This window comes from Centrocercus urophasianus, unplaced genomic scaffold (assembly GCF_019232065.1).
Source record: "Centrocercus urophasianus isolate 14NV4802_14NV808 unplaced genomic scaffold, USGS_Curo_1.0 seq_10, whole genome shotgun sequence".
NCBI classification, from domain to species: Eukaryota; Metazoa; Chordata; class Aves; order Galliformes; family Phasianidae; genus Centrocercus; species Centrocercus urophasianus.
This window is the reverse complement of record NW_024884142.1, coordinates 4,456,457-4,468,333: the sequence shown is the minus strand read 5'-3', so window position 1 is coordinate 4,468,333 and position 11,877 is coordinate 4,456,457. Positions and strand designations below refer to the sequence as shown.

The following is an 11,877-nucleotide window of genomic DNA, read 5'->3' as shown; positions in this document are numbered from 1 at the left end:
TAAGACTATCAACTAATTACTCCTCTACTCTGGATCAAGGGCTTTAATCTATATGTGATTACAGGAATTCAATCATTTTCTGACAATGGCTCGTATTTCTGAAGTATTTTCAAAGATAAAACACCTGGTAGATGGTAGATGTAGATGTAGGCATTGCATTTTATACAATCATACTATACATACAGGTGGTGTATATAATTCTACATCTCTTATTTTTGTGCTCTCTGTACAACATACTCCGATCGTGCAGTCTAAAAAAAGAGCAGTTATTTACCACTGTTATTTCTAGATCAGTCATCTTCACCTCCCACCCAAGGCTTTCCCTTTAAGAGAAGCAGGTTGGTTTCAGCACTGAAACAAAACAGAAGTATTACTTCAGTAGTACTCACTGAGAACAGAAACTCGACGTTGGCTCAGCTCTTTATCTCCGTCCTTGTTTTTCGGCAGGTGAAGTACATCATATTCTATTGGTTTGAGACAACCTGCAGTTCATGGAAACATTTCATTTTGCTGTTATCTTGCATATCAGATGTATTAGTGAACACATTTAGCTGCTTCAAGGGTTCTACATACAGCTATTTGCAAGTATTTATAACAAAAATATGAAATGCAAAGACCAGAGAAGAATCTTCTGTATGCATTTTGTGAGTCTCTCTTCAGTATTAGAGAACTTTGTACAACACTCAGATAATGTTTTGACAGCACACCCATCCAAACCTCTCCTTACAATGAGCAGAAAAAGGTTAGCCTGTCAGAGGATCTTAGAAACCTGTTTGGTTTCATAGCTTGTGTTGTGGTTTTCTCCTACCCAATCACTCAGCCCAGGCTTGTGCTGGCAAAGGTAAGGAGAAGCAAAGACCACTTGGTAAGTTCAAGCATGCCTGGAGGCTGAGTAAACAACCAAAGAAAGGATCTCAAAAATGAGGTTGCTACCTGGATTTATGTATTTAAAGGTATGTAAAAAGGATCTATGGAATATACAATGTATTATTAATATTCTTTCCCTTGAGCAATACTTAAAAATGTAAAGCACTGTACGAGGGTGCTCCAAAATAAGTGCTTCCTGTTTTATGATGTTGGCCCACAACACCAGAGGCGGATGTTGGTGGGATGGCAGAAGACCTTGCACCTTCCCACCGATGTTCTGTTACATGTTGTTACCCTGTGACAGATGGAAGCAGAGGGGCCATCTGACAGAATGGCATCTGTCATGGAAGTGTGGATGAAGCAGAAGTGTGTCGCTGAATTCCTCCTTGTGGAAAAAATCACACCTACTGACATTCATTGATGCTTGTTGAACATTTATGGAGACCAAACAACGGAAGAGGTTTTGTTCTCCATTATACAGAACAGTGAACCATTCCCTTCTTGTAGTAGGTATTTTGTCTTTTAAACTATTATACAAAAGGAAAAAGAAAAGGTCGCATGAATTATGTGAACTGAAATACATAGTACAAAAATTTTGGAAAGAAGCTGTGGAAGATGTATAAATAGCTTGGGAGTGTCTATAAAGGCTGCCTCTGCAATCTCCAGTCTTTAAGTAACAATAACCTGTGTGCATTAAATCTTTTTCAGCAGGAGAAATCTCAATACCAGATGTCGACCCTGTTAATATTACAAGGGAAAATGTTCTGTGATTCATAAAAATTTATGATTAAAAATGCTATGAGAAATCACCTGCCATTATGAACCACAATGAATATGTATGCAAAGTTATTACAAAAGACATTCTGTATATTTTATTCCCAGAAAAAGGGGAAAATGTTCCCTGTAGTTCAAAAAAATGTATAAAGTAAGCAAAGATGGCCCTCTTTACTGAGGATAAGGACAGACTCCAATGGAAAAGGGAATGTCAGCAGCAGCACGGCCATCATTGCTTTGCTGGACTCATCAGGACTGACAAGTGCTTCACGGGCTCTCAAAAGTGGGAGCACAGCACTGGGCCCAGGATTCAGTCCTTTCTGGTGAGAGGCAGAGGCTTTATGTGGCCCTGCCCAGGGCCAGGTCTCAGCACTGGGGTGGCCTGGCCATGGCCCCGCTGTGCTGAGCTGGCCGGGCTGTGCCACACCTCACTGTCCCTGCATCACAAATTTTGCCATAGCCCCCAGCTGGTGACATGGCAAACCACATCACAAAGGAGACAACCACAAATTCGGGGCAGAGGCTGGGTACCACTTTGCCCATGAGGTGACTAAAAAGAGGAGCTTGACTGCCTGGCTTTCTGTACATCACAAACATGGCTGATTTCTGGGGAATGAGCTTCTTCTTCAGCCTGGAGGATGACGATATCTTCTATCCCATCCTCCGGATCATACTGAACATGTCATTATTTGCATTCATGACGCCTTGTGGAAGGTAGGAGTCAGGGCTGGTGCTGAACCAGGTGCTGCAACACAGGGAGGGGGGTTGGCAGGTGCCAGGGCCATCCGCAGGGCTGGGCTGGGGGTCCTGCATGGGAGGAGAGGCTGTGTCCCAGCGGGGCCTGGCCAGGCTGTGCCCTGGGTTACTGGGTGCTGCTGAGGCTGCTGGGGATGCTCTCCTCTCACTCACTGCTTTCTGTGCCCGTATACGGTGGGAGGGCAAGGCGGTACAGCAGCAGAGGCAACACAGAGAATCACAGAGATGAGCAGCTTGGGCAAAGACGGGTGCCCTGCAAAGACATCCCCTGGCCCCACATGTCCGTGGCTCCATCAGGAAGGGTCTCTCCATCTGTTCTCTCTCTGTCTCTTCTACCAACAGCTGCAGACCTCCACAAGCTTCAGTGCTCAAGGACACAGTAAGTAGTTAACTCACTAACAGGGGGTCTCCCTGTCCTCCAGGAGCAATGAGTCCCTCACTCCCGTTGAGGCAATGGGAGCTGGGTCTCTTCAGGGGCCTTTCTGTTCTCCTGGTGCAACAACTCCCTTGCTGCCGTTGCAGCAATAGAACCTGGCTGCTCTTTTATGGCCCTTCTGCCCCCTCACACGGAAAGCTCCTGCACTTACATCAGGGCAGATGAAGGCAGCTGTATTTCACAGCTCACCCTCAGCACTCCTTTGCATGGAGCAGACTTGGGTCATGCTGCTGTGGACCAGCCTGTTCATGTTTTCAGATGCTCTTGAGCCCCAAAAAGTCCAGGAGACCTTGGACGGAATCATCCCAAAAAGGAAATGCCAATATAAACCCATTAATTACATGAATTTAAAAAAAAAAAGAAAAAAGTACAGATTCACGTAACATCCATTTAGCTGTTTGGTTACACACAGGCATTTTATTTCTACCTCTATGTGGCAGAGACTCCCCAAAGTAAAGCAGGTGAATCTTCCACCTTTCACAGGTGTGTACACAGACTACTGGTTGTATCTTCCATAGTGAAAGAATCAATGCTAAGGTTTTTTTTAAGATTTTTATTAAAGAATATTCATTAAGCTGTATCAGTCAGATTTACCTAATCTCATTACTACAAGTGCAGTCAATCCAAAGAAGCATTGAATGAAGAAGCATTTCTCTTCAGTCTAATCTGATTGAAGTCTTGAAGACTTTGCATGGACACAACTCATGCAAAACCCTACTGAGATATGTCAACTGTTTTTAATAAAACCCAAGGCATCTGCATATCTAGAAACAGCAAGTTCAGGATATGTGAAAACAGAAATAGAGTTTGCACAATGAAGTGTATGTATTCATTGAACAGCAGTTACATTAAACTCAAAAAGTAGCTTCATACTTCATAGCTAAACTGTATATAGCTCAACAGTTTTGTTCATGGAAGCACTCAGTGGAGAAGTCTTCGAATGGCACTCATGAGGCCTAATGATTACAGTATAAGATAGCAATAAAACTGTGCTCCAGATTTCACTATGATGGCTCAAAAAGACAGATCTTAGTATTAACCATTTCACAGGAAGAGCACTTCACCATCAACACCCTACACTGTCCAGCATGACTAAAAGTAGCAGAACATGACAAATAGGCAACATTTACCGCAAAACACAGTTTTGTTTAATTTTTATTTTAGACCATGATTTTCTGAACAGATTTATTCAGAAGTTACATTCTCTATTCCAGGTTCTTCTTGAATGCTTGTGCTTATTAAACAAAGATTATCATTACTTTAAAACAGAATTCCAGCATAAATCACTCTTCTATCAAACGTTTTTAAACACAGATCTGTGTTCTCACAGCATTTAAGGTGAGAATTACAGTTCCAAATATGTATTGCATAGTTATCTGCATTTTCCTTATCATATTATCCCTGGCACTTATTTCAATAATCCAACCATCACTTCACTTATATCCCACAATTTTCTTGCAACCAGGTCATCCATGGCTTTGGGCAGAAGTTCCTCCTCTTTGCAGTCCCCAAAATATTTCCCAGACACACCTTCAACATCAGGAGAAGAGGCCAAATAAATAGAAGTCTGGGCTCCTTCCAGAGGTGTTTTGAAGAAAGCCCATGACACCAAATTGAATAGGGGCTTTGCCAGAAACGGAATATTCACATGTCTCCCTAAATTTGTTCTGACAATACCCGGATGAAGTGAATTGACAGTGACTCCTGTCCCTTCCAAACGACGGGCTAGCTCCCTTGCAAACAGTATGTTAGCCAGTTTACTCCTGCTGTAACAAAAGCTTTTATTGTAACTTATTTCACTGTTCAAGTCTTCAAAGTTGATTTCTCCGTACTTGTAAAGCTTTGAGGATACTACCACAATCCTGCTCGGAGCAGAATTTTTGAGGAGGCCCAGAAGAAGGTTGGTGAGCAAGAAGTGACCCAAGTGGTTTACACCAAATTGCATCTCAAAGCCATCCTCTGTCTTCATGTATGGGCACTGGAATATCCCTGCATTATTGATCAGAACATCCAGCCTTGGCTCTTCCTTTAAATAGGAAAGAAAAAATTAATTTAGTTTTATAATCATTTGTCACGGAAAACATACTATTATGCTTAATATTTCTCACTATATACTGTTAGAGGGAAATAACTTCCAGTTTTTCAAATGGTAACTTTCCAACAGTTTCTAAAGCATTACTGAAAAAAAATAAAATACCACTAAACTCCAGCAGGCTTGAGTACATCACAGTAGGTCTGTATTTACTTATAATGTATGCAGACAACACAATCGCCTCCAGGCTGATCATTTATATTTGTGAAGCATTTGTTTTCCTCTAAAAAGTAACCTGTTTGTTTCACTTGCAAAAGCACATACATTAATGACAATAGTTTCTGACAAACCTCAGTCACGGCAAGGATTCTACCATAAAAACATCATGCAGACATGGCACAAAAGAATACTGCCGCTGAAAGGAACCGTCAAACCGTAGACCTACTGTCTCACTGTGGAGATGTCCTAAAAAGCTTTGCAAAACAGCATTTTCATGGCTTTAATCTCTGTCTTAAAATTACTACATTCTATTGTGATGCTTAGTGCAACATATAGAGAAGAACTCATGACAAAAGTAGAGTTCATTATGTTATTAAACTCAGCAAGTTTCATACAACAAGTTGAATCTTAATAGGCATACTCAAGAACATATTTCTACAGGATGGAGGCTTGACATTTTTATGATATGCTCAGCACGTGCTATTTGATGGATCAATGTTCTGGTTCAGGAAACTGATATAATTAATACAGAAAGTGGTACAGATAATTCAAACATAATTTACAATACGTTCATGTATCACCACCCAAAAATTAAGAGCTTTCCCAAACAACAGCTTTAAAAAAATTAAAATAGATCAGATTAAGCTGCCTACCTGAATTCCAAATTCAGTGCTTTCACCCATGTCTGACAAGAATGTGAAGGTATCACAGGAATTCATGCTTGCATGACTCAGAAGCAAATGCATTTACTTAACAGAAAAAGTAGGATGTGTTTCCTTCACTGCCAATTCTTTAAAAACAATGTGGAGCCAGCTGACAGACAACGATCACTTTGGGTCACGTTGATCATAAAAAAGAGAATCTGAAGATTAATTTGATACTATTTATTTTCATTTGACTGCCATCACCTGCAAAGATGCTCAGAGAGCAAAATCCAAATTTGCACATTGTCATTCAATTCAGTGATGTCGGCACCTGATCACGCACTTCAGAGGCATTTCAGCCTCTGATTTCTGCAGGACTGTTTCACACAATTCCTGAGGCATTATCAAAGAGCATCAAATCCAATTCTCTTCACCCAAAAGCACATAATGGTTCCTATCAGTAAGCGAGGACAGGGCTGAAATTCTGACCTACAGTAGATCTTCTAACTAGCACTGCTTTACTTTAGAAAATGTTGCTTTGTAAGCCTTTTGTAGCATCTGATCAGATAATCTATTTCACAAGAATTAACACTTCAAGAAGTTCTACTTGTGATATATTCAGAAACTGCTACTTTAATAACCTCAAGTAATGTGAACAATGCTAACGTAACTACTATGACCAAGCGCATAACAAATTACAAAACACTGCTTTGTTGGGCAATACTATTCCCTGTAGCTTCTGAGGTTGCTTCCATTTTCTCCTTGGAGCCCCCCAACATCCCTAAGTCCTCCATTTTTCCTTTTTTGCAATGAAATTAAGGAGTGAAAGACGTAATCACCTGTACTTTCAGAATGGAAAGCTCCCACAAACTAACTTAGGCTGTGGGAATGTTTCCCCATCCTGAAAAATATTTAAGTCCTTTTCACCCTATCCTGACAATTTTTTTTAGACTTCTTCATCTCCAAAAACATACACACACACACACAAAAAAAAACAAAAACCTCAGTAACCATCCACCAGGCAACAACAAAAATAAAACACATTGTGCAATAAAGAATCACAGGTTCAGAAAAGACAATTAGTACGAGTTTGAACATAACAGCTTCTTAAAATTACATTCCTTTTCATTCAGCTGCTTTTGGGATCAATTAGAAAATGAAGGTTAAAATGCCTATCAGTGCATGTATTTGTAGTGCTGCTTTCTCCTTCTGCAACCATTTATCATTTACAGTCACTTCTATTGGCTTTGCTGATAAACAGACAGTAATAAATTTCCATTTCTGGATACTATGTAGTAAATACAAAACAGTTAGGCAGTGCATTTCTTTTCTAGTGTTTTATATCATTTTGTATATGTGCATATTCTCCCAAAACAGTGAAGCAAGATTAGATTGACCTTATCATTGGATTCAAATGTATGAAGGAAAGACTGCAATGCTCCACTACAGAACTTGGCTTTTTCAGATAAATTTAGAAAAGCTGTTTGAAAGTCAATGCAACATAGTCTCAATTTTTATTTATCAAAACGGCATCTAAACATCGGTCAAGTACTTAACAAGCAGTTCTCCAAGCTGCACAACTCACTGAGCCTGGTTTCCTATGCAGACCATGCAGACCATGCATTCCTATGCAGCACTGTCAAATGCTGTCAGTTGAGTGTCTCAGCCAAAGCTTCTCATGGAGTGGAATGCATCCAGTGGAGGCTCTCAGCTGAATATTCCCTTTGATAGGAAATGGTTTCAAACTAAGAAGGAGGAGATTTCGATTGGATATAAGGAAGTTTTTTACCATTAGGATGGTGAGGCATTGGCACAGGTTGTCCAGAGAGGTGGTGGATGCCCCATCTCTGGAAACACTGAAGGTCAGGCTGGACGGGGCTCTGAGCTCTGATGGAGCTGTAGATGTCCCTGCTCAATGCAGGGGAATTGGACTAGATGGCTTTAAAGGTCCATTCCAACTCAAATGACTCTGAGGTGGAAAACTGATTGGCCGCCTCCAGCCTCCTTAAGCTCGAGCTTTCAGGCCACGTGCAGAAATGTTACTATTCAAGACTATCCATCTACTAAACTCGGGTACTGCCGAGCATGAATCTGGGGAGGAGGCAGCAGTGCGGACACAGTTCTGCATGGCTCACCCATGAGCCTTAAGCTGCGGGACAAGGCTGAGCTGTACGACCAACTGAAAACATCGAACACAGCTTGTCTCAGAGCAAAAAACCAGAACGCTACTCCCAGCCACACCTCGCACCACCCCAGCCCGGGTGCCGGCGGGAGGAAGAGCCCGGCGCCAGTCGGGTGCAAGGCCCGGCACAGGCCGTACCTGGAGGACGCGGTGGCAGAAGGCGCGCACGGAGCGCAGCGAGGCCAGGTCCAGCTCGCGGACCACCAGCTCACCGCCGCCTCCCTCGGCCGCCTCCCGCTCGCCCAGCTCGGCTCGGATCTCGCGGGCCGCCCGCTCGGCCCGGGCGCGGTCGCGGCACCCCATGATGACGCGGGCCTTCATCCGCAGCAGCTCGGTGGCCGCCGCCCGGCCCAGCCCGCTGTTGGCCCCGGTGATGATCACCGTCTTGCCCCGCATGAAGGCCCCGGCTCTGGCTCCGGGGCGGGCCGCGGCCCGCAACCAACGCCAGGCGGCGAAGAGCAGCCCACCGCCCAGCAGCGCCGCCGTCAGCGCCGCCGGGGCCATGGCAGCGGAACGAGCGGCGCTCCGCCCGGCGCGGGCGCACGGCCGAGCCCCGGGGCTCAGTGAGGCTGCGCCCGCCGCGCCGCGCTGCGCCGCATTGTGGGGAGTGTAGTACGGAGCGGCTCGCTGCGGCACGAAGCGGCTCGGAGCCGAATGGCGGAGTCCCGAGTCAGGAGGGCCGCGGAGTGCCCTCCTCGCTGCGCACAGGGCAGGGCCCAGATAGTGCTCTCCCACCTAAATGAAGTCGGAGCCCAAAACTGGTCACGGTAACTGCACGGTTCCCTGCCTTTCCCCTCTTGACCCTTGCCCTGAACAGCCCATCACACAATTTGTGTAGCCCACAAATTTTCTCACCCCAAGTTTTTATTTCACAGAATCACAGAATGGCCAGGGTTGGAAGGGACATCAAGGGTCATGAATCTCCAACACCCTGCCACAAGCAGGGACACCAGCCTCCCCATTTAATACCAGACCAGGCTGCCCAGGCCCCATCCAATCTGGCTTTGAACACCTCCAGGGAACGAGGCATCCACAACCTCTTTGGGCAGCCTGTTCCAGCACCCCCCTACTATCTCTGTAAAGAACTAAGCCTAACCCTAACCCCCTGGTACCCAACCTAAATCTTCCCTCCCTCAACTTAAAACCATTTCTCCTAATAAAACTCCTTACCTGTTTAGATAAGAATCCCCCTTAGTTTGCATGGCATTCCAGGGAAAGAGGTAATTTCCTTGTCTAATACTAGCAGGTTTCACACCAATAACAATAATAGAATCACAGTAACACTGAGATTGGAAAGACCAATAAGATCATCTAGAACATCCATCACTCCATGCCTGTGACTGTAGACCATGCCACTCAGTGTGATATCCACCTTTTTCTTGAACATCCCCAGGAGTGGTGGGTAACTTCCCTACCTTTCTGAGCATCCTGTTTCAGTGCCTCACCACTCTTTTTGGGACAAATTTTTTCCTAATACCCAATTGGAACCTCCCCTGGTGCAACCTGAGGCCATTTGCCAAACTGCAACAGTGCAGTTGGTACAGCAGAAGGAAGGGATGACTTCCAGTAGGACTCTGATAAACTCAAAAGGTGGGCCCTTATGAACCCAATGAGGCTCAGCAAAGCAAAGTGCAAGGTTTGTACTTGGGTCAAGGGAATCCCAGATATGTATACAAACTGGGAAAAGAACTCCTTGAGAGAAGCCTGGCTGAGAATCACACAATCACAGAATCACATGGGTTGGAAGGAATATCAGGAGATCATGGAGACCAACCCCCTTGCTAAACCAGGTAGCCTACAATAGATTGCAGAGGTAGGCATCCAGACAGGTCTTGAAGATCTCCATAGGAGACTCTATAACCTCTCTGGGCAACCTGTTCCAGTGCTCCGTTACCTTTACCGTAAAGAAGTTCTATCCCGTGTTAGTATGGAACTTCCTCTTACAAGTTTTAGGCCACTACTCCATGTCCTTTTGCTTCAAATTACCAAGAAGAGCCTGGCCTCATCCATTTGCCTCCCACCTCTCTTTAGATATTTATAAACATTTATCAGATCTTCTCTCAGTCTTCTTTTCCCCAGGCTGAATAGACCCAGGTCACTATGCCTTTCCTCAGGAGAAACACATTCATCTTTGTGGCCCTGCTGGACTCCTTCTAGGAGATTCCTGTCTTTTTTGAACTGGGGACCCCAGAACTGGACACACAGTGCTGAGTAGAAGGAGAGGATCACCTCTCTTGACCTGCTAGCCACACTCTTTTTAATGCGCCCCCAGGATACCATTGGCCTTCTTGACAATACATGACAAGGACATAGAGGGCCTGGTTGATGAAAAACTTAACATGAGCCAGTAATGTGCACTTTCATTCCGGAAAACCAATGATATCCTGGGTTGCATCAGAAGAGGGGTGGCCAGAATGGCAAGGGACATAATCCTCTCCCTTTACTCTGCCCTGGCAGTGCCCCAGCTGGAGTGCCATGTCCAAGTCCAGAGCTTCCAGCACAGGAAAGATGTGCAGATTTTGGACAGGGTCTGGAGGAGGGCCATGAAAGTAATCCAGGGGCAGGAGCACCTCTTCTGAAAAGACGGGCTGAATGAACTGGGCTTGTTCAGCCTGCAAAAGAGCAGGGAGAACTCATTGCTGCCTCCCAGTATTTATAGGGCATTTATAAACATGAGGGAAATCAACTTTTTACACGGGTAGATAGTGACAAGGCAAGGGGCAATGGTTTTAAACTAAAGGAAGGGAGATTTAGATTAGACATCAGGAGGAAGTTTTTTACTGAGAGTGGTGAGGTGCTGGAACAGGTTTCCAAGAAAGGTTGTGGATGCCCTACAAGTATAGTATTATGTAATAAATATATAAATGTAAATAAATATAAATATAAATATAAATATATTAAATATAAATATTTTATTATATATATTAAATATATATTATATATAATATATATGTATAATATAATAAATTATATATATTAAATATAAATATATATATAAAAAAGAATATCTCAAGTTGAAAGGGTACCCAACTCCTGACACCACACAGGATTACCTGAAATTCAAACTCTGTATCTGAGAGCATTGTCCACACACTCCTGGAACAGCTTGGGGCTGTGACCAATGACCTAGGGAGCCTGTCCCGTGCCCACCATCTTCTGGTGAAAGACCTTTTCCCAATCCCCATCCTGATTCTTCCCTCCATTCCTTCTGAAGAGCTGTAGGCTGCCATTAGGCCATCCCTCAGCTTCCTATCTGTCTTCAGTCAAGACCAAGTATGTTTGGGAAAATGAGGAAGAAATTCAAGAGAAAACCCACGAACCTTTCATCCAGTTTCTCAGAGTTGGCCTGGATGTGATACCAAATAAAATTTGCAATTTTAACCTCCAATTAACAGTCTTGTGCTCATGCTACCCATATCTGGGTATATGTTCATATTGCTGCAGTCTGCTCTGAGGCTGACTTTAACTCACATCACAGCCAAAGAGGTGTATCCGATTTTTCTGCATTTTTCTTGCTGTCTCTCCTCTGACTGCCTATCATATTTCTCAAACAGTTTAACAAGCTGTATGAGTACCACATCTAAACACATTTGATTCTCTGAGAGACCTCTTCTTTGTTTTCATCTCAGAAAACTCTCATCACTCTGCCTTTCACTCCACTGTCTGGCTCACGATTACAACAAAGAGTATTTTAGTCAGGTGACACCAACGTGTCTGCTTGTGACAGAGATAGCTTTTGGCATTCTTAAACCAATGCAGGGACCATAACCAGCGTGAGGTGTTCTTTCACATGCTCTTCTGAGAGAATACTGTGCCTCCAGCAGGTGTTGGAACCTCGCTTACTTATTGCCTAGTGACCTTGCTGACAAAAAGTATAAGAAAGGGACAGTGGTTTACAATAAGATGCAAAGTTATAGGAACCAGAATATTCTTTACTAGAGGAATAGATTCATCCTGCTCCTGATGC

At 43.8% G+C, this 11,877-nt stretch overlaps 1 protein-coding gene across 1 annotated transcript; it reads right to left on the bottom strand.

Moving 5' to 3' along the window:
• Nucleotides 1–3,958: 3,958 nt before the first annotated feature.
• Nucleotides 3,959–10,993, bottom strand: RDH14 (retinol dehydrogenase 14). Its single transcript, XM_042820457.1, has 4 exons — nucleotides 10,964–10,993; nucleotides 10,355–10,522; nucleotides 8,049–8,645; nucleotides 3,959–4,859 (listed from the first exon to the last, which is right to left on the bottom strand). Exons 1-4 carry the CDS (start codon nucleotides 10,991–10,993, stop codon nucleotides 4,242–4,244), a joined length of 1,413 nt encoding a protein of 470 aa, XP_042676391.1. The 3' UTR covers nucleotides 3,959–4,241.
• Between the last annotated feature and the right edge of the window lie 884 nt (nucleotides 10,994–11,877).